The sequence below is a fragment of the Sciurus carolinensis genome, chromosome 4, assembly GCF_902686445.1.
Source record: "Sciurus carolinensis chromosome 4, mSciCar1.2, whole genome shotgun sequence".
Lineage (NCBI taxonomy): Eukaryota > Metazoa > Chordata > Mammalia > Rodentia > Sciuridae > Sciurus > Sciurus carolinensis.
In genome coordinates this window covers 127897527-127921012 of record NC_062216.1, presented here as the reverse complement: position 1 = coordinate 127921012, position 23486 = coordinate 127897527, and the positions used below count along the sequence as shown (strand labels likewise).

Here is a 23486-nt window from a genome sequence, read left to right as displayed (position 1 = left end):
CTGAGATGTACAACATGTTTTGTTGTTGTAAGCATCCCCAGCCCTTTTTATTTTTTATTTTGAACAGGATCTAGCTTGGTTGGTGAGGTTGGCCTTGAACCTGCAATCCTTCTGCCTCAGCCTTGGGTCACTAGATACAGGTGTGCAACACCACACCCAGCACAGAATCTAAAATTTAAATATTATATTTCTTGTATTTTTTCTTCTTACATTAAAGATACTAAATAAGTTATACTTAAATGCCCTTATATTTTTTTAAAAAAGAAAATTAGGTACTCCTCATGTAAGAGGAAATAGAAATTGTTTAAAATGAGGGGTGAGGGTAAACAATGAGCTATATATAGCCAATGTAAATTACATTAAAACCCACATGTGGGCTGGGGAGATAGCTCAGTCGGTAGAGTGCTTGCCTTGTAAGCACATAGGCCCTGGGTTCGATCCCCAGCACCAAAAAAAAAAAAAAAAAAAAAAAAAAAAAAAAAAAAAAAAAAACCCACATGTAATAAAACAGAAGGGAAATTTTCCTAAGAGAATACATACTATTTCTCCTCCCAAAGTAGGTAAATTACATTACAAAGAAATCTAGAGGGAGACAATTTCTTGCCCTGATAAAGCTAAGTAAAAATAAAATCCATGTTGTCAAAATATTTAGGGTTATAACTAGAAATATATAATTCAACTTTTATGACACAGCAGTTAGTTGAAGTAAGTTAGCACAATCATTTGAATTGGTTGTCTGCATACTGGACAGGGCTTATTCCTTTTCTTTAGCTTCTTTGCACATGTGAAGCATGACATAAGATGTCCTGTTTTGCCATGAACAATGCAACCATTTTTAGGTCGACCTTGGCAAATCACACAAGGTTCAATGGCATTAAGGGGGAAATTAGGTTCCATACTTTCTTCTTTGTCTTGTGCTTCTTCCCTCTCACACTCTTTGATATCTTCTTGACTGCTATAAATAATGCTATTTGAAGTTGATGGCTGAGAATAGTCCTCACTTTCTTGTGACTGGGAGGCTTGAGTGATTTTATCATTTTCCTCAAAACATGACTCTTTGGAATCATTTGCTGTAGTTTTTTTACCATCAGGTACATCCAAGCCCTCTTCTGCCTGTGTTGAGCTTTTTAGTTTGGCGCTCTCAGAAATTTCTCCTTTATCTTTCCCTTTATCTTCAGGAAGCCAATTCTCACGAAGGGTCCAACATCTGTTGCAATGTGGTGGAAGGGGAGGATTCATTTCATTGCATGAAGTACATTTCCAATAGTCCTTCAATAAAGAAAGATAAAGTTAATTTCTGTAACCCTTCAATAATTACTAATCATAACAATGCTGGTGACTGATATATTTAAAGTAAAATGTTATCACATAGCTCAATTTTCAGCATTTGTTTTACATAAAAGTCAGTATATGCAAGATAAACAAAGTTAATATCAAAAACTGGAAATTTGCTGAGAGATTATAGGTATTTTTACCCACCCCCATGCTAAATGAGATGATGAATGTTCACATGTTTGACTGTAGACCCTTGGTTTGATCCCCAGCACCAGGAACAAACAAACAAAAAAAACATGTACACCTCAGAGATAACAATTAAAAAACAAAGACTCAACACTGATGGGGATGTACGTCAGTGGGAGTACTCACCTAACATATACAAAGCCTAGGTTCAATCCCCAGCACTGCAGGGGGAAAATGTCAGTATGTTCATCTCTCCTCATGTACCTAATAAGTATTTTTTTCAGCCTTATCAAGCTGGAAAATCTCAAAATTTTAAATATACTCATTATATTTTAGAGTACCTAAAATATATATTATATTAACTATGTACCTATGAAGTTAGCTTTTTTGAGGACAGTCATAGTAGTTCACTTAGTTAGATGTTTTCTTCTGTATTGAGGCCTGCACCTAATCCCTTAAAGGCTCAATCCTGAACACTGTGCCTAGTCTACCCAATCAATCTGGGATAAAATCTTCCTTTCCTAAAGAAAAGTCACCCAATCCATCAGTGACTAGGACTCCAAGATGTGCTCTAAAACCATAGTTCAACAGAGTGCTCCTTTTACTCCATACATAAAGGAAATATTAAAATCATTCTTGTCATCAGCTGCTGCCAGCTAAAGCCTACCATCCTTGGATACAACCCAAAATGTATGCCCTGAACTTTTCTATCTTCTCCTGTATGCTCTTCTCTCTGCCCAGAGCCCTTCCCTTGCCCTAACTTCTCTTAGCATCATGCAATTGGGATGACAAGCTCTCCATCACCATACCTCTTTACTGAATATCTCCTTATCTCCTTGCCTTAACTAAAGCATGGACTTGCCTGAGGACATTTTACATGTGAAACTTACTGTAAGAGGTCTTTCCTATTAGAGGTGAATTAATGTAACCAGTTAGACTGCCTGTCAAATGGCACAACACAGTAGCAATAAGGGTAGAGATTATTCATTCTCCTACACTGATTCTTTGTTGTCAAAGGTAGCTCCCACTACTCCTAAACTAAAATAAAGGTCTTGTTGGATGCAATGGTACGTGCCTATAATCCCAGTAACTCCAGAGGCTGGGGCAAGAGAACTGCAAGTTTGAGGACAGCCTTGGCAATTTAGCAAGACTCTGTCTCTCTCTCTCTGTCTCTCTCTCTGTCTCTCTCTCTCTCTCTCTCACACACACACACACACACACACACACACACACGAAAAAAGCTGGGGATATAAATCATGGTAGAGTGTCCCTGGGTTCAATCTCCAGTACCGCAAAAACAAAAAGCAAAATAAAGGTCTTGCAAAAACAAGGTGGTGCTTCAAAGGATCCAATATATTAAAAAGTTCCAATTCCCCACATAAAACTAAACAAATGTAGTAAGAGTCCACTATAACAAATTAAAGAAAAATACTTTAAACCATTAGACTTAAAGTTTTAACTTATAAAAATATCCCGAATGGAAACACCATTTGACCCAGCTATCCCACTCCTTGGCCTATACCCAAAGGACTTAAAATCAGCATATTACAGAGATACAGCCACATCAATGTTCATAGCTGCTCAGTTCACAATAGCCAGATTGTGGAACCAACCTAGATGTCCTTCAATTGATGAATGGATAAAGAAAATGTGGTATATATATACAATGGAATATTACTCAGCCATAAAGAACGATAAAATTATGGCATTTGCAGGCAAATGGATGAAACTGGAGAATATCATGCTAAGTGAGATAAGCCAATCTCAAAAAACCAAAGGAAGAATGATATCGCTAATAAGTGGATGATGACACATAATGGGGGGTGGGAAGGGTTAGTGTTGGGGTTGGAGTTGGGTTTAGGGAGGGGGGCAGGAATGGAGGAAGGAAGGACTGTATAGATGGAGGGGAAGGGTGGGAGGGGAGGGGGGGAAGGGAAAAAATGGCAGAATGAATCAAACAACATTACCCTATGTAGATTTATGATTACACAAATGGTATGCCTTTACGCCATGTACAGACAGAGAAACAACATGTATCCCATTTGTTTACAATTTTATAATAAAAAAAAGAAAAAGAAAAAAAAATATCCCATTTCAGGAAGTAGGTTACACATATTTTTCTAATTTTGACCTTGGTGTCTTTTTTTTTTTTTTTTAAGTTCCTTAAAAAAGCAGATATATACTTACGGCTAAGGAAATTTCAGGATCTTCTTCAAATGAATCTGTATCACTTTCCCCTGCCTGATACACAGTAACTCGATATATCTAATAAAATAAATTCAATAGCATTAATTCATCACCTTTTCTCTTCAACCAAGAAAGTTTCTTAATGATAAGTCCTAAACAGATAGAATGTACTACCACTATATATAAGAATTCTGGGGCTGAGGGTGTAGTTTAATAGTAAAGCACTTGCCTAGCATATACAATGCCTTGGGTTCAACCCACAGAATGAACATGCATGCACGCGCGCACGCACGCACACACACACAGACACACAGAGGTTAAGAAATTCTAAGACAAAGGTCAAATGGAAAAAGTGCAAATGAGGAAAAACAGGACAATGAAATCCTCACCTACCATGGAAAAAGTCAATAGATAAACATTCACCACCACTGGACGTTGTGGTATATGTTTTATTTTTATAAAAAGTTAAAAGGGGGAAATTAATTCAATATTTTAAAATACAGACCATTACAAGAACGCTTATTAAGGTCTACTGAGTTCTTAGCATTAGTAATATAATACAAAAATCAGACAGTAAGGAACTATGTAAGTCAAATCCACAAACCGATATTCTAGTTTGAACAAATCAAGAGAAAAGGATTTCAAGTGTAATCTAAATGTATTACATCATTAATTTCATCAAAGTCAATGACTATGCAAAATATTTAACAACTTTCTAATATAATTAAAGAAAATACCTCATCATCTTCATCTGAGAGTTCCTGTCCTTCTTCACTAAGGCTATAATCTTCTGAATCAAGAGATTCAACTTCAAATTCTACACTAAATTGATCTGAAACTGAGTCCTGATCCAACCAATCACTGGAATGTTCACTCACACCATCTTCAATATCCTAAGAGGAGAAAACAAAATTAACATACATCGCTTGGCCTCTGTAACAACCGCCTGATTATGCTTTATTTCCTCCTCAGATCCATCCTGTACATCCAACTTAATACCAGATTATGGTTCAAGGTTATTACATTATTATCCCTGTTCAAAACCGCATTACACAGAGGAAAAAAGGCTAAAATTCCTTTGCAGTGAAGGTACACGTAGTATGACATTAACATCTCGTTCCTCTCCAACTAGGCACTCCTCCTTTACTAAATATGGACAATCCAGACAGATCTAGACTGTTTACTAACCTGATCTGACATTCTCCCTAACTAGAATAATTTAGTTTCTAAATCATACTTATTCTGTTTGGCTAAGTCTCTGTCAACTGAAAGAGCTCTGACACTTTTAATTATCTTTACTACTTGTATGATTACTGATACATGTTTACGCACATGAATTATGCAAAACAATTTCATGTTTCTCATCTGATTTATAGTGACTCAGTTAAGACCTGTCTTAATCATCTTTATTTATTCAGATTGGTAGAATGCTAGTTAGACCTATTTACACAAATGCAAACTTGCTATTGGTGATTTTTAATGAAATCTGAGAATAATTTGTTTTGAAGTGCTTCCAGATTTAATTTTTTTAATTTTTAAAATTCTGTATCTGTATGATTCCTCATTTAGGTTTTTTTGACCTTCTTTTCTTTCTTTCTTTGGTACCAGGGATTGAACCCAGGGGTGCTTAACCACTAAGCCACATCCACAGCCCTTTTTTATTTTGAGAATCTCTCTAGGTTGCTTAGGGCCTTGCTAAGTTGCTGAGGCTGGCCTCAAATTTGCATTCCTCTCGCCTCAGCCTCCAGAGTTGCTGGGACTACAAGTGTGTCCCACTACACCAGGCTCATTCAGGCTTTAATTATGTAATCTAGTAAGACCTTCTCAGGTCCCTAATATTTGTTGTCCATGGCTGAGGGTAGCAACATACTAAGAACAGGGGTACAAATAAAAGAAAGTATAATGGTCTAGGAAGTCAGAATATAGATATTAATCTTGATTTGCCACCAAGTAGCTATTTAACCTTGACGCATCATTTAATTCCTAAAGGCTATAGCTACTCTAAAATGAGTTTAGATTAGATGATCTTTAAGAGATCTATCATTTCTTTTTCTTTCCCCGCTTCAGTAATGGGGACCCAACCCAGGGCCTCATACATGCTGGGCAAGTATTTTACTATAGAGCTACATCACCAGTCCTTTTTTATTTTAAGACAAGATCTCATTAAGTTGGCCTAGAACTTGAGATCCTCCTGCCCCAGGCTCCTGAGTAGCTAGCATTACAGGCCTAAGCCACCACAACCAGATATTTCTTATTTCTGAAAACAAAACTGAATAGTGCATATTATTTTATAATCTTCTAAAGTCAAAATATTTTTAGTGTGATGTCAGGAAAATAGTAGAAAAAGCAACATTCATCAGCTTGATGCATCCTAAAGGGTTCTACTGATGGTCAGGTTGAAGTACAGTAACATATCTAATAAAGTAACCCCCTTCAATTAACTAGTCTTTAGTGAACAATTATTATTTTCACAAGAAAAAATTAAATCTCAGTAAGTATGTTCTGTGGCAAGGGTCTGCAAACTGTGGCCTATTACAGACCTATTTTAATAAATAAAGTTTCAATGAACAGTCTTGACCATTGGTTTACCTGTTATCAGTGGTCACTTTTCATTACCCTAAGAGTTGAGAAACTACCAAAGAAAGCAATGGTCCTGAAAAACTTGCTTCTCACACTGAGCAGGAGCTCATCATGCCACCTAGTGGCTAACACGAGTAACAGCTCTGTTAAATACTCTGGAGGGCACAAATGTACTAAATCAATGCTTTGGAAGAAAAAAAAAAAAAAAACCAGACACAGAAGTAACAAGAATACACAAAAGGTAAGAGCAGGATTATCATCATAATTGGTTCAATCTCCTACATCTTCTACAGAACTATAAAAAAGCCAGGCACAGTAGCTCACGTGTCTAGGTAATTCCCAGCTACTCTGAAGGCTAAGGCAAGAGGATTACATATTTGAGGTCAGCCTATGCAATTTAACAGCAAGACTCTGTCTCAAAATAAAAAATATAGAGACTGGGGATACAGCTCAGTTCATCGAGTGCTTGCACAAGGCCCTGGGGTTCAATCCCCAGCACTGTAAAAAATAATAATAATTCCATTTATAAAATGCTTAACAAATAGAACACTGGAATTTTCTACACAGTGGCACATGCCCGTAATTCCAAGGGACTCGGGAGGCTGAGGCAGAAGGACTGAAAGTTCAAAGCCAGCCTTAGCAACTCAGCAAGGCCCTAAGCAACTCCTGTCTCAAAATAAAAAAAGGACTGGGGATGTGGCTCAGTGGGTAAGCACCCCTGGGTTCAATCCCCAGTACAAAAAAAAAAAAAAAAAGTACTGACACTCTATCATCCATGCAATACTGTACTCATACTTCATGGAACCTGTAATAGACATTTCCTGATGTCTAGATCTGCGTATACTAAATATTAAGTTCAGACTAGGCTAACTTATTTGTTAATGGCTATAAGAAACGTTTGGGGCTTTGTTTGTAGTGCTAAGGACTGAATGCATAGCCTTGCACATGTGAGGCAAGCACTCTACCACTGAGAATATCCCAGCCCTTAAAAAACATATTAGGGGGCTGGGGATATAGCTCAGTTGGTAGAGTGGTATGCTTGCCTCACATGCTAACAAGGCCCTGGGTTCAATCCCCAGCACCACCAAAAAAAAAAAAAAAAAAAAAAAAAAAAAAAAAAAAAAAATTAACTCTAAATATTCAAGATAAACTTGCCTTAGAACACCTAGAAACTAAGTTTGTTGTCTTGTTCCTTTTTAAAAAGGTACAACTTCCAAATTCTCAGACTATATGCCAACATATCTAAATTTACTACTGGGAAGTAGTTCACAAAGATTCTCTAATATAGGGTGACATTAACAACTATGAATTTTCATACTACTTCACCCATACCAGAGCTATTCCACTATCTTTCACCCTCTTCCCCAAACCTGGGGTTGGAGGCAGGAGATCTAGGTAGTAATTATATTTCAAAGTAAAATTTCCCACTGTATTCAGCAGCAATATCACATCATGTGCATTCTATCTGAATATTTATTATGACTGTTAGGTCTACATTTAAAAAATAAAAGCTTTATTTTATTTGAAACAAAAATATTACCGGATTTGATGGAGTCTCTATTGATTCACTGCTACTGCTTCTTTCACAACATATTTCCCTTATTACACACAGAGCCAGGCTTTCATCAAAGGAAAGGGAAATACTATCAGATTTGTGGCGCTTTCTTTGTCGTTCACCGGATAATTCATCTGAGTTTTCTTCTGGGTATGGAAGGGGAAAAAAAAGGGTGATTAAATTTATGTACTGTAGGACTGATTTAAAAATTGAGGTGTCTTGAGTATCTATCATAAAATTTAGTTTTGATGACATTAAACAGAAAAAACAATAAATTACTATTAATATTTAACAGTCAACATTTTCACTAGATCTGTCCACCTAGAGTTATATAGCAGGACATATTTTTACAAGTTTTCCCATCTTTGAGAAATGTGCCTCCACAAGTCATAATAACCAATCCATCAAGAGCATTTACTAATTAAGCAATCTATGAATTTTCCGTCTAAACTTTAGGAAGTAAGATTTCTTCTTATTCTTTCTTTTCTTTTTCTTAAAAGAACCAATAATGTCTAAATTACCTAGAAGAATTACATGTGGAGGTTTTTGTTGGTGGTGGCCTTTTGCAGTGCTAGAGATTGAACCCAGGGCCTTATGAATGCAAGTGCTCTATACTTCACCACAGAAGGGTTTTTTGTTTGTTTTTGTGGTTGTAAGGATCCAGAAGGTATACTTCACGTTTCGGTTTCTTCAATACCTGTTTTATTCTGTATTTAAGAGATGGAGTCTCATTACATTGCTCAGGCTGGTGCCAAACTCCCCAACTCAAGCAATTCTGCCTCAGTCTCCAGAGTAAATGGGACTAGACACACACAACAGCATGTCAGGTACCCTGTATTTTCAATAGATATCAAAACCAATGAAAACTTTCACTTTAAATAATAAATTTTCTCTGACTTAAAAAGTCAGTGTTAGTCAAATATGCCACATATGAATGTGAGAGACACCAGACATGAAAAGTGTAGGTCACTGGTAGAGTACTTGCCTAGCACATGTGAGGGGTTGGGTTCCATGCCCAGAACAGCAAAAGAAAAGAAAAGGAAAAAAAAAAAAAAAAAAAAAAAAAAAAATCCAAATAGATCAAAAAGCCAAAACTATTCAAATGCCCTCAAAGAACATTTCCCCGCGCCAGTGCTAGGGAATCAAGCATGCTAGTAGTACTCTGCACTGAGCTACACCTCCAGCCCATTCTTCTAACACTGGATGGGGAAGTATAACACTGCAAAACACTCAAGAAAGAGTATCAGGAGTAGACCACAGGGGCTGCAGGTGTTGCTCAATGGCAGAACATCCAAGGAGGGTACACAAGGCCCTGGGTTCAGTATCCACAGCACCAAAAAACAGGAAAGGAAAAAGAAGACAAAGCAGAGCATGGTGGCACACACCTGTAATCCCAGCAACTCAAGAGGCTGAGACCAGAGGATTCCAAGTTCAAAGCCAGCCTCAGCAACTTAGCAAGACCCTAAGGAACCCAGCAAGACCCTGTCTCAAACTAAAAAATAAAAAGGTCTGGGGATGTGGGTCAGTGGTTAAGCACTCCTGGGTTCAATCCCCAGTAACAAAACAAAACAAAAAAGATTAAGCCAAGTTAATGTTGCCATGGCAAAATAAAATACCATCAATAAAAGCTACAAGGCAACTAAAAGAAAAGGTCTACAACATACCAAATTGAAAATGATTAATATACCCACATTATACAAAGTTCTCCTACCAAAGACTTGATTTTTTTAAAAAGTCAAAAATAGAAAAAATTAAGTCATAGAGAAATGCAAATGACTAAGGAACAATGAAAACTCTCCTATTGATCAAGAAAATATAAGATTGAAATAAGACTCCATTTTTTACCCATGAGAATAACACAAATTAAAAACAACAGATTTGAGAGAAAAGATTTTTTCCCCTTTATTTTTTTTTTAATTTTTTTATTTTTTTTATTTTTTTTTTATTGTAAACAAATGGGATACATGCTGTTTGTCTGTACATGGCGTAAAGGCATACCATTTGTGTAATCATAAATTTACACAGGGTAATGTTGTTTGATTCAGAGAAAAGATTTTTATACTGTTTATAGGAATATAAAATAGTGCAACATTCTGCAAGTTATCTTAAAGAAATGCCTGCATGATTATTTAAGTTTGTGAAACTGTGTTCACTGCAGTCTTTTATTACTAAGAATCTAATAGAGTTATAGGATTAACTAAAATATAATCCATGTGCCTGGTCAGGTACAGTGGAGCACGCCTGTAAACCCAGCAGCTCAGGAGGTTGAGGCAGGAGGATCTCAAATTCAAAGCCAGCCTCAGCAACAGCAAGGTGCTAAGCAACTCAGTGAGACCCTGTCTCTAAATAAAATACAAAAAAGGGCTATGGATGTGGTTCAGTGTTCAAGTGCCCCCAAGTTCAATCCCTGGTACCCCCCCACCAATATATATATATATATATATATATATATATATATATATATATATATATATATATATATATAAAAAATCCAAGTGCCTAAAACATTTCCAAACTCTCACACCTCTGCTCACTCCATTTCCTTCTCTTGACCTAGTCAGAAGTGATCTCTTCTTCCTCTAATTCCCAACAAACAAACTCACATGTCCTATACTGTAAATATTTTTGTGTTTTATCTCAAAAACTACATCACAAGTTCTTGATGTAAGTTCTTAATCATGTTTGTATCCCTTATAGGAAAAGGGGATTTGGGGTGAATGATGTGGATCAGAAGCCTAAACCATGCTATCTGTATTTTTAGTTTCCATTTAAAAATTAATATTTGAGACACTTTTCTAGTTTTTAAAGGTATTACACTACTTACTACAGAAATCTAAGAAGGGGTTGGTTGTGGAGCTCAATATAGACAAGTGAGCACTTGCCTAGCATGCACAAGGCCCTGGGTTTAACCCTCAGTATCATAAAAATAAACAAATAGGATGAAATATAATGTTTCAGTTTCCATTTATTTATTTAGCTTTTTTTTTTTTTTAATACTAGAAATTGAACCCAAGTGCTCTACCACTGAACTATATCCCTGGTCCTTTTCAAAATACTTTTATTTTGAGACAGGGTCGTACCAAATTGTCCAGGCTGGCCTTGGAACTTCCAACTCTCCTGCTTTAGCATCCCAAGTAGCTGGAATTACAGGCATGCACCACCACACCCAGTTAGTTATGACTTTTGATCAGGCAACAGCTTTCTCCTCCACTATTTTTTCTCCGGAAAAATGTTCTCAGCTATTTTAACCTTTTTTTAAAAAAAATTCTAAGATACTATTTACTTTGTTTTTAAACTCACTGGTATATTTTTCACTTATTAAAAATAATGATTAAAAAATTTAACTGCAGTTGTGTGGTGGTGGTGATGGTGGTGGTGGTGGTGGTGGTGGTATAAACCTGTAACAGTATACCTGGGAGGTTGAGGCAGAAGGGCAGCCTGGACAACTCAGCAAGACTCTGTCTCAAATCTGAAAAAGGGCTGGAGATATATAACTCAGTGGTAGAACACTTGCCTGTGCAAGGTTCTAGGTTCAATCCACTGTATCTCTCTCTCTCTCTCTCACACACACACACACACACACACATATACAAAATTAACCACAATGGTAACTAAGAATTTTGGCTAAAATAGTTTACCCTTGTCCCCATTATAGAGAGTAAACTGTGCCCATTGTCGACCAGAAAAAAAAAAGTTACAAATGTTACTAAAACTGCTATCTGTAGACCAAATAAAGTAATACAAAAATAAGAAATTCATTCAACCAAACCAAAATAAGCAAAATAAATAATCTCATTAAACCTAAAAACACTGATTTCATTAGAGAAAACACAAAACCACTGTTTACTATAACAAATAAATATTCATGACTACCTGTCTCACTAATTGCTCTCCTTCTAGATGAGGTAGATGGTCTAGAAACCAAACTGGAAGATGAAGGCTTCTCTTCCTGCAGTTCTTGCACAGGGTCCTAAGCATTCAAGAAAAAAAAAAAAAAAATACATCAAACTAAACTTATAATGCCAAAAAGCTAAAAATTCTGTTTTGTATAAATATCTGCCCAATTTTCAAGAAGTATTTTACTAAAATGAGATTTATTTAAAGATTACCTTCTGAACACTCCCACCTTCAAGGTGACACCTGTTCTCACTCACTAATGTGCTGGAATCTGATGGTTCTAAGACAAAATAAAAACAGAATCACAAACTAGGAAAGAGCTATTCAACAGACACCAGTCCAACAGAAAGCCCATATACAATTTAATCTTTCAACAAACATTAAACATATTCTTTCCAAGTGCCATCCACAGGCTATAGGAAAGGGCATTCCAGGCCGAGGAAATAGCATGTGACAAAGTATTCAGAGGCAAACTAACAGTTGCTGTTTCAGGAAATTAAAGGCAGTTCATCATTACTGGAAATCAATCAGAATGTAAAGGGTCCTAATGTCAGACCAACAGCATAAGGATATCAACAAACAATGCATCACTGCATTCCTCCCAGTGGAACTTAGAATCTTCCTAAGACAGTGCTGCAGCCACTTATCACTAAAAAGGTCTAAGTTCAAGAAATAAAACTAATTTCCTAGCTCACAGACCATTATTCAGAGAACAACCAAACCCCTCAATCACAGTGACAAAATAGTAAAAACAGAGACTAGAGGCAGGGAAACCCATTGTTAGACAGTAGTCTAATGATTACTTTTATTCTTAAATCAGATGGTGATGTCCTTTTCTGGGTTTTAAATCCTAACTATGGTACAGTAACTGTTCAATTCTACACATACTAAACACCATATTAATAAAGTATCGTACTCTATGATGCAGAATGCAAACCTGAACGAGACAGGAAAGGAAAAAAACAACCAAGTGTAACCAGAGCAATACAATAAAACAACCTGAATACAGAACAGTGGGATCACAAGGGAGTGGTCAATCCATTCTGAAACTAAGCTTCTGAGAGTATTTCTTAATTGTAGTTCAAGGATGGGCTTTAGCAAAGCTGTAGCGAATTGGAGCCAACTTCTAACAACACTCAAAAGAAGTACACTAAGCTTTTTCCCACTCAACAATTTATAATCTGAAAAAGAGTGTTTACACCATGGAATCAGCAACCACTTCAAATCAAGAGATTCTCCCATGGAAAGCGGGTTAAACATTTATCAGCATACTCCTATATATTTACATATACATCTTTCTGAAACAAAAACTTAGGTCTTTCATCAGATTCTCAAAGGAAGATGCAATCCAAAAATAACCAGTTAAGAACATCAATTAAGGAACAAAATAAAATGCCATTTACCTACCAAAAAAAAAAAAAAGGGAAACATAAAGTTTTGTCTATTACAAAGAGGAAAATACAAAAAAGATTCATCCTTTCAAACAGTTCAAACTAGGTAATTATATCGCTTCCCAAAGCCCTTAAAACGCTTTTATGTTACATTTATGATATTCAAAATTAACTTACCCTGCTGATTGACTACCACCAAATTTTTGTAGATCATTGTATATATTTTCCTTGTAAGAAAAAAAGAGATGTACAATTCAAAATAATTTATTAAACTGGATTTAACCGGACATTTAAATGCATATTTTGTATGAACTACTACACATACTCAAAATGGCATTTTTGAAATTATATCACTGGCAAGTTTTCAGATCTTAAAAAGCAACTTAATATTAGGAACAATGATGACAACTACTTTCAACAATCACAAAGGTTTCTCTAGCTCAAATTCACATCTCCATTTTCTGACGTGAGTTTTGTTTAGATTTTATTAGCCCAGCAAATTATGCAAGTAAAAGGTAGGTTAGCATACTTATTTTCAAACAAATTTTCTAGCACTTAAGCTTAGAAGCAAACTGCTTTTTGAAAAAGTAATAGGTTATATAAAACCAATCATAAGCTGAACATGGTGGCACACACCTATCATCCCAGTGACTTGGGAGGCTGAAGCAGGAGGATCACAAGTTTGAGGGCAGCCTGGGCAACATAGCAAGACTAACTCAAAATTAAAAAAAAAAAAAAAAGGGGGGGGGGGGCGCTACAGATATAGCTCAATGGTAGAACACCCCTGGGTTAAATTCCTAGTACAATTAAAAAATAACCCTTTTTTAATTATATAGGAACTGGATTATAATCCTGACTCTGTAGGTGTGTTACTCAGGACTGAACCCAGGGTCTCACATCTGCTAAGCAAGTGTTCCACCACTGAGCTATATTCTCAGCCCTCTTATCCTGACTTTTATCAACCTCAGACAACCAATGAATGGGTTTTCTTTCTTAATTTAAAAGATAGAGTCTCCTCTTCATTCAAATACACACTGAGAACATACTGTGAACCAGTTACTGGGGAAAACAAAAAATGAGAAATCCCTGCCCTAATGGCAATTATGTCCAAGAGAAGGACAACTCTTATTCTAGTATTCACTGATGTCATGATGGTACAGTCTTTCTCTTTTATTTTTAAACTAATATTCAGACAATGTTATCTGTTGCAAAATACCACTGAGCTACACCCCCAGTCTCTGAAACAGCAACTTAAACAAACAATAAAAAAATCAATATTCTTATTCTTTTTCAAGAATTTTTTTCAAGTCAGTAATTTTGCCATTTTCTGATCTCTCAACCTATCAGAATCCAAATCAAGGACAACACTTTCAACATCAAATACATTATACCTCTAAACATTATCAGAAGATTTAATACTCAAAACAGTACCAAATCATCAAGTTATTTCTTAAATATATATAGTTTCATATCCCAAGGCCAAGGAAAAAATAATCATGAATGGATATTAAAGATAAGAGTTTACCCAATGGAAAGATGGTTCTATTATGTTAAATTAGAAAAATAGAAGGCTGGGGATATAACCCAGTGACAGAGCACATTCTTAGCATGCACAAGGCCTTGGGTTCAATCCCCCACATCAAAATATAAATAAAACTTAAAAATAAGTTAAAACAATTTAAGGTGACGAACTACAGTAATTTTTCCCCTACTCTTCTTGACCAGTCTTTTTCTAGTGTTCAGAAGTGAATATACACATTATGCTCATAATGAAATTGTTTTAAAGACACAAATGCTCTATTTAGTTTCCATCTTTGTAGCTATTTTTTTCTTGTGATGCTGGAGATCAAACAAAGAATCTTATGCATGGGAGGTAAGGGCTCTACAATTGAGCTATATCCCCAACCACTATGATATCATTGAACATTAAATACTAGTAGAATCTAGTGAATTGTTGCAGATAAAAAAAATCCATCCCACTTACTAAGATATAAGTGCTAAGGGTCAACACAGATTGACTATGCTAAACCAACTGCAACAAATTTGAAAGATAAGAATGAAAAAATAGTCTTCAGTTCCCAGAATAATTCTAGAAATGTTAACTGCCATAATGGTAGTATGTGACCAAAAAACAAACACAAAATAAAACTGATTTCCAAATTAACTGAGACTCAAATTTAAGCTTTATTAACTTGGTGGTATAAAGACTACTTTTGGCCTGGCATGGTGACACACACCTATAATCCCAGCAACTCGGGAGGCTGAGGCAAAAGGATCACAAGTTTGAGGTCAGCCTGGGAATCTTAGGAAGACCCTAACTCAAAATAAAATTTAAAAAATTTTAAAGGGCAGCTCAAACCCCAGTATTGAAAAAATAAACAGATAAATAAAGACCACCTTTGGAACTAATTAGAATAACTTAAAATATATAATTGTAGCTAACTGTAGCTAACAATCTGAATGCTTTCCATGTGTCAAACAGTACATTTTTTATAAAATGTCTCTTCATGAAATATTTATACCTCTACATAAGGTATTTACTTATCCCTATTTTAAAAATGGAGAAACTAAGGCTTAGAGAGGTTAGATCAATTTACCTATCCACACTGCTAGTAAATGACCAGCCCAGATCTCAAATACAGACTTATAAGATTCCAGAACTCTGGGTCCTCAACAATATGCTATAGAGCTAAGAAACCAATTGCAGGGCTGGGGCTGTTTCAGTGATAGAGCACTTGCCTAGCATGGGAAAAGCCCTGGTTTGATACCCAGCATGCCACCAAAAACATAAAAAATTTAAAAAAAAGAAGAAAGAAAAACTCAATTCTAGTATCTTTTATATATAGCATTAACTATTTATCTCTAACAATAGGAGTGAGGGAGGAGGTCAGCTGAAATGTTTGCCCAGCTGGCTTTTTATAATGGCTAAACAGAAGAATTTACCTGTGCTCTTTCACAGAGAAGCTTGGCACTCCAAACAAATCTCCTAGAAGATCATTTGAACAATATACAATATGCTGTTGCTTCTCATCATATAATCGCTTAGTCATAATATACTGGCCAAGATAAAATATAACCTGAAATAGAAATATGATTTCTGAGCATTGAAGAAAACTAAATGTTGGTTTCAATATATTCAATTAATATCCCATTTGTTCAAACAGGATTAAACAACCAGCAACCACATTCATAACCATGTAGAATAACAACCATCTTGTACTTAAATGTGTATTTTTTTTTCCTTGCAAATTTTAACTCTGCCCAGATATCTAGGTACTAACCCTCTAAGAATAGAAAAAGAAGTTGTAGAAACCAACACCCGCCCTCCCACCCAATCAACTAAAATATGGCAGTGACCTAGTGCCATTTAGTAAATAGTTAAAAACACCACACACCTTAATTGCCTCTGAAGTCATCACAGAAGAAAAATACAGGAAAATGGTCAATCACATCAACTCAATAGTTTGGGAGAACTCAATGAAATAAACCCACAAATATATTAATATACACTATAATAGTATTCAAAATGACCCTGAACCATTAATATAAAGTTAAATTATATTCCATGTGCTCTATTAAGACAAAATAGGCAATATATTTTCAATTATCCCAATATAAACCTATTAACATCCACATAACTATGTAGAGCATTTTACAGCTTACAACGTACTTTAACAAGTATAGTCTCATCCTTCTGATATTTCACAGAATGATAAAACTGTATTAGAAATGAGGAGGGGATGAGGCTGGGGTTGTGACTCAGTGGTAGAGTGCTCGCCTGACATGTGTGGGGCCCTGGATTCAATCCTCAGCACCACATAAAAATAAAGGTATTATGTCTACCTAAAAATATTAAAAAAAAAAAAAAAAAAAGAAATGAGGAGGGGACTGGAATGTAGCTCAGTAATACACATATATCCAGCATGCACAAGGTCATGGGGTTCAATTCTCAGAACCAAAAAAGGGAAAGAAGTGAGGAAACCGATCCCTCCTCTGACTCCTAGCCCCATGCACTTTCTACTACCCCATTTGGTTTTCAACTTCCCTTTCTGACCCAGTACAAAGTCCTTTAGCTGAAAACTGCATCAGACAACATATAATCAGGCCTCTATATTTGTAGATTTTGCACCCATGGATTCAACCAACCATGGGTTAAAATTTTTCCAAAAGATTATCTGTCCTAAGCATACAGACATTTCTTCCCTAAATAATACCATATAATACCATTATATTAGGTATTACTGGAGATGTTTTAAGTATATAGGAGGATTTGCATAAATAAGTTATATGCAAAAAACTATACCATTTTGTATAAGGGACTTGAACATGGGTGGTTATGGTGGTGGGGGCAGGTGTCACCTAGAATCAACTTCCTCCCTGTAGATGGCAGGGAAGGACTGTACTATGTTACTGCTATACAGTTTTGCAGAAGAATTATAAGTCTTAATGAGGATCTAGAATCCTCCCAGCAAAGATCCCTTCAGGCAGTTTTAAAAGCGTGGCTGGAAAGAAAAAGGGTCTGGAATCTCTTCGTCCCCCTTACCCTGTCATAAGAAAAGAAAATTTAGTGTTTTAAGTAATCTGTGTCCCACAAACTAACTGGGAGAGAAGGGAAACAAACATTTCATTCACAATGAAATTTGCCCAAAATGGCCCAATCTTTCACTGAAAACCTTGCTTCTATAAACAAACTTCAAGAGAATACACTGAAATGCTGTAGCCATTAAAGAGGACATGTGTTCATGAATCAGCTCACCTCTATCCCAGAATTTCAGTACAGTATATTGTACTCAAGTATCTCTAGTATAGAAGTTTTTAACCTGGGACCCAGGGATGCCCAAGAAGTCCTTGGATAGAATTCAGGGGGTTCATTAATTTGGATGAGAAAAATATATGTATTTCTATATTTTCACTAGGTTCAAACTGAAATTTAACTTTTAAATAAAAACACAGGCAACAAATCACAACACTATTAGCAATACCTGTGATTTTGTCACCAATAAAAACCATGATATCAAACTATGCTTATGGCAAACAAGTCAAAATAACACTTCTATTCCTCATTACACTGAAATCATATTTATTAGGTCTGCTGCTATATTTCAGTATTTAATGTGCTACAAAGTATATGTCAAACTTGCTTACTATTTTGAAAACTGTATTTTAATATGTTCCTTTTGTGACTGCATTTTATTTCATGAATTTAAAAATATTCTGAGAAGTTAATCTGAGAACTTTTACCAGTCTGCCAAAAGGGTTCACAGCACAAACAGGTCAAGAACCCCTACTGGGTTTCCTTTTGTCTGAGTTCCTAGTTGAAAAACAAAACTCACACAGGCAGAATAGAATTTTTAGTCTCAAAATAATGTCCTAATGACCATAAAACAATGATGATCAATTTCTCCCATGGTCCTGAAAACTGTAAATAAGGCTGTATATTAAAACAATCCTTATCTCTTAGTTGAGCTTACCTCTTTCATAGTGTAAGTGTCTTTTTGTGCACCAACAGACCTTAACAACTTCAAAAGCAATGGCTTTGGTCTAACCTACAAAGAAAAAGAAAACCATAAGTCCTGCAGCAAACACATTCAGAATAAAGTTGTCAGTAAAGGTAGCAAATAATAATAAAAAAGATAGCAAACGCTATTTTAAAAATTTCACGAAGTTCAAAAAGCGGGTGTGGTGGTGCCTGTAATCCCAGCAGCTCAGGAGGCTGAGGCAGGAGGATCATGAGTTCAAAGCAACTTAGCAAGACCATCTATTTCTAAAACAAAATATGAAAGGGTTGGGGATGTGGCTCAGTGGTTTGCACCCCTGGGTTCAATCCCTGATTTAAAAAAAAAAAAAAAAAAAAAAAAGGAGGCAGGGCTGGGATGTGTTTGAGTGGTAGAGCATTTGCTTAGCACATGTGAAGCCTGCAGTTCCAGTTCCAGTTTAAAAAAAAAAAAAAAAAAAAAAAAAGACCTCAAAAAGTAAGTTATAAGGTCTTACTAAATACGATAGACTTTATAAATGATTATCACATATCATGGTTAAGGGGATCGAAAAAATGCTAGAGAGACTAATTATTATGCTAATTATCATGGAATCATTAAGTTTCTAAGTTGTGATTAAAAAAAAATACCAATCCCAAGTGAATGCTATTCTTTTTTACTGTATTTCTAGCATTTGCTTATTACTTTACAATCATAAATGATAGAGTCAATGAGTTCACTGTAAGTAAATTTATACAATTAAGAGAAAAAAATCCATATTTGGGGCGAACCTTAAAGATATAAGGTGTGTAGTACATGCCAACAATTTTTTGTTGGGTATATACTTGAAACGTAAAACCAACTAGGAAGAAAATACTGACTTGTGGTTGAGGGACAAGAGTTGCAGTCTCAGATCTGCTCTTAATTATCCTTTTCAGCTTGGGTTAGTTATTTTTAGTTCTCTAGCATTAAGGAACAGCTAGCACAGAAGATTTATTTATTGAACACTATCAATTTAACCCAGGAATGCTCTACCACCAAGCTATACTCCCAGTCCTTTATTTTTGAGACAGGGGCTTGCTAAGTTGCTGAGGCTGGCCTGTAACTTGTGATTCTCCTGCCTCAGTCTCCCAGGCTGGGATTACAAGCAAGTGTCACCATGCTCAACCCAATAAAATTTTATTTATAAGAACAGGCAGCAGGGGATAGGGATGTGGTTCAGTCTCTAGGACTTGTGAAGCACTGGGTTCAATTATCAGCATCACATAAAAATAAAATAAATAAAAGGTACTGTGTCCATCTACAACTAAAAAAAATAAATAAAAAATTAAAACAGGCAGCAAGATAAGTTTGGTCCAAAGGCTATAGTTTGCCTGACTCTAGAGGTTTTTCAAGTATTACTAATAACTGGCATTGGTGGGGGGAATATGCTTATCTTCTTTCTCTTTTCCTGTTGCTGTATCCAACTCTGCAAAACTCAATCTTTAGTTTGCCACCACCACACAAATTAGTGTCTCTGCACCTCTCTTCAATATGGCCTTTCCCAATTCTGAACTCCGACAGCATGCTCATTTAAGATCTAATGCTCAAAACCAGATTTTTAAAAATTGCCTATTTCCAGCTAATCAGCAAAATAAATTATTAAAAAACTTAAAAGTACCCAAGGCTCAAGCATACCGGGTAAGCACTCAACCCCTGAGCTACATCCCCTATCCCATAATCTTGTATTTAAGAACAAAAGAAAAACCCCAGGTAGACGTGTAGTCGTGAATGTTAAAATTACCTGCATAATCTTGGGGCAAGAATGATATGAAAATTCAAAAGCCAACAATAGTTAATAAATCAAAATTCATAAAAATGTTCCCAATGGGAACAAGATAACATCAAATTAAATGAACTATTTGTAAACAACAAAAATTCAATACACTTGAAATACTGAGAACTACTCAAATTAAGAAAAACAAAACAAAAAAAGAAAATGGACAGACAAGACCAGTCAAATCGCAGAATAAACAAATGATTCAACAAATGAAAAGATGCCCCACCTCCTCAGAGACTTGGGACATATAAATCTAAACAAGTTTCATAATTTTTACACACATGTAAAAAGGCAATAGTAATCAGAATAGGTCATATTTTATAAACAACTAGAAGAAATAATAAATGTTTAAGGATGTGGAAAGGCTAATTATCTTGATTTGATCATTACATATACACATATCAAATCATTACACTATACCCCACAAATATGTACAACTGCCTACTGGTTTTAAAAAGACTGGTAAAATTTAGAGTAGGCAGGAGTTAAAAACTCACAATCTTTTGGTGAACAAGTTACCAACTGGCAATCAAATATGTGTATGATTCTATAATTCAGGACTCAGGAATTCTATTTATTTCTTACAGAAAAGAATCATATAACATTTGTGTTAGGATGCACAAAGTAGTACTATTTCTAATACTCAAAATCAGGAGGTAATTTTTAAGTCTATCAGTAATATCAGAAATATAGCTTAGTGGTAGAGCAATTGCCTAGTATGCATAAAGCCCTGGCTTTAATCACCAACACCACAAAAAAAAAAAAAAAAAACTATTGGTAAAAGGATTGGTATACCATGATCTATGGAATTCTATGTAGCCACTAAAAAGAATTCTACAAAAAGTTTTTTTGACAAGTTATAGAACAACTCTAGTTAAATCCTGTTTTAGTAGAACCAACAGTAACAGCTTCAAATTCACACATTACTATATACACAGAAAAAATTTAAAAGGAGACATGGAGAAAAGACTGCAATTTTCAAGTTTTACTTTATATATTTCTCTAATGCTTAAAATCTTTACAAAAAGTATGAATTATTTTTGTGACTTAGAAATCATTTAAAAAGTTAAATACTGACAGGTCAAACTAGAAAAAAAAAAAAAAAACAGTAGGTCACAAAAACAGAACCTCAGTATCTGCACTTAAGAATGTAATCTAAGTCATTTTTTAACCTTATTCGGTGAAAGACTAGGAAAATACAGATTCTTTCGGTTCACTTTACTCCTGAGAAAGAATTTTAGTTAAATACCTAACATTTCACTTTAAAAGCCTGGCTATAACTCGGGTTTATATAATTTACTTGATCACCTCAAAAAGTAAATTATTTTCAAAAGTTAACACTTGAGACAAAAATACCAACCAGGGTCTCTTGTTCCGAAGCTGGAATCTGTGAGGTGCTTACAGCACCATCAGTAGACACAGACATGTTGGTATTGCACATTGGCCTACAAGCAGGGAGAAAAAAAGAACACACACACGATAAAAACTTGAAATAAAACATGTGAAAAAAACGAAATCAGATATAAAGGACATAATGCCTTTAAACAATACCTTATGAACCAAAAGTATTAGCAAGTCGGTCCTTACCTGGATCAGTATAGAAAATGTGCCTCACGTCTCTGAGCCTGTCTTCAGGTGTCTACCTTCAGTGGCCAGTGAATACTGCTGGGGAAAGGAAGGGTTTAAATAGCCTCAGCTGGAGACAAGTCAGGACTTAGCTCCTCCGACGGCAGTCTCGGAACGTGTCCGAACTTGACCAGCCCAAGAGGAAAAGCTGAGTCAACCAGCCCGGTCTCGCCCAGACTCGGAGCTGCGTTCAGACAGGCAACCCAACAGGCACCTGTCATCCTCCCGACCCCCCGGCGGGAGCAGTTCGCGACCCCGCAGCCCGCAGTCCCTGTGGCCTTTACCCGGGGCTCCAGGGAAGACCCCCGCCCCCACCCCCACCCCGGAACGCGCGCCCGAAACTCCGCCCACCTGGCCCGCGGCGACAAACGGGCTTCCACCCAACAAAAGCTCCCAGAAGCCACGTGCCCCCCACCACGAATTGCACAAAGGGTGCGTGCGCGAAGGGGCTGGACACAAAAGCGAGCTAACCAACCCGTCCACCGCCCACTACCAGAACCGAACCCTCGTTTCCAGGCCCGTACCTGCTCCACACTCGGAGATTTTTGCTTGGAGCGATGGTAGGGGGCGGGGGCAGAGGGTCCTTCAAGGCGCCTGTTTCCTTCACCCGGAGCGCTGGAGTCCGGCGCCCTGGGCCTCGGCGTCCATCCCACTCGCGGGGCCCAGGCCACTGGGCGCTCGAACGCACTAAGTTCAGCGAGAAAGGTAGCTCCTGGCGGCGGAAGCGACAGGGACTCGGCTAGAGAGGTCAGGGCTGCCCCCCGAGTTCGGTTTCTGACTCCATTTTCTCCCGGGAACACAGGGCCGCACAAACCGTAGCAAAAGCCTAAGTCCGCGGTGCGCGCCCCATGTCGCCCGCGGTGCGCGCCGGAAGCCGCGGCCCATCCGGGCTCTTGCGCGCGCGCGCGCCCGGACCAACCGCCTCAACGAACTGGGGGCGGGCTCGGCGGCGCGGCCGCGCGGCGGGGTCTACAGGTGGGAACCCCGCAGCGCCTCCGCAGCCACTCCCCAGCTTTTTGCGCAGGACTCTTGGAAGACTTCTTTGGTTGTGCTGTATTTGTGTTTCATGTGTTTACACCTCCCGACTGCAATAGAAACTGTAGGCAGATGCGAATCGTCGCTGCTACCAAAAGGAAACCAAAATGAACAGCTGTATGATATTTTAAGCCCACGCCGGCAGCCGCTGGAGTTGTATACAAATGAGTTACTTTAAGACTTCCAAAAAAAAAGATGCGAATTAGCATCTGACGTAGACTTAAACACCGGTGAATACAAGTGTTCTGCATGGTGGCGAGGTAGGGGGTGATTACATAGCACCCTGAGCTAAGGAAAGGAATAGGGGCTTGGGACTTTTATGAATGGCAGTGACTACAAGTTATGGAAGGAAGGGTGAGAGGAGGAAACGCTTAGTGAAAAGGTCGTGGTATGCAGATGGTTTTTGGTAAAAATTAACTGGATCAGCCCTGGTAACTGATACTTTCCAAGAGTATTGTAAA

At 36.9% G+C, this 23486-nt stretch overlaps 1 protein-coding gene across 5 annotated transcripts; it reads right to left on the bottom strand.

Annotated features, from left to right (window-relative positions):
• Positions 1-491: 491 nt before the first annotated feature.
• On the bottom strand, positions 492-22888 carry Mdm2 (MDM2 proto-oncogene). Of its 5 annotated transcripts, none has more exons than XM_047550989.1 (12): positions 22515-22888; positions 21952-22026; positions 21725-21809; positions 18543-18617; positions 16015-16148; positions 13249-13298; positions 11893-11960; positions 11657-11753; positions 7769-7926; positions 4386-4541; positions 3649-3726; positions 492-1269 (listed from the first exon to the last, which is right to left on the bottom strand). In XM_047550989.1, exons 3-12 carry the CDS (start codon positions 21803-21805, stop codon positions 697-699), a joined length of 1470 nt encoding a protein of 489 aa, XP_047406945.1. In that variant the 5' UTR covers positions 21806-21809; positions 21952-22026; positions 22515-22888; the 3' UTR covers positions 492-696. The 5 variants fall into 5 exon arrangements, with proteins under 5 accessions (XP_047406945.1, XP_047406943.1, XP_047406942.1 ...); XM_047550987.1 differs by having other exon boundaries at positions 7769-7929; positions 21952-22029; positions 22515-22887; XM_047550986.1 differs by having other exon boundaries at positions 7769-7929; positions 22515-22887.
• Positions 22889-23486: the final 598 nt, after the last annotated feature.

What these genes read in the sequence shown, in the direction of transcription:
- Mdm2 (XM_047550987.1), bottom strand. Translation starts at nt 21,805, where the DNA reads ATGTGCAATACCAACATGTCTGTGTCTACTGATGGTGCTGTAAGCACC. An exon ending in TAGAGACTCCATCAAATCCG is followed by an intron (nt 4,542 to 7,768) that starts GTAATATTTTTG and finishes TTCTCCTCTTAG; the next exon opens with GATATTGAAGATGGTGTGAG. An exon ending in ATCCTGAAATTTCCTTAGCC is followed by an intron (nt 1,270 to 3,648) that starts GTAAGTATATAT and finishes TCTTTATTGAAG; the next exon opens with GACTATTGGAAATGTACTTC.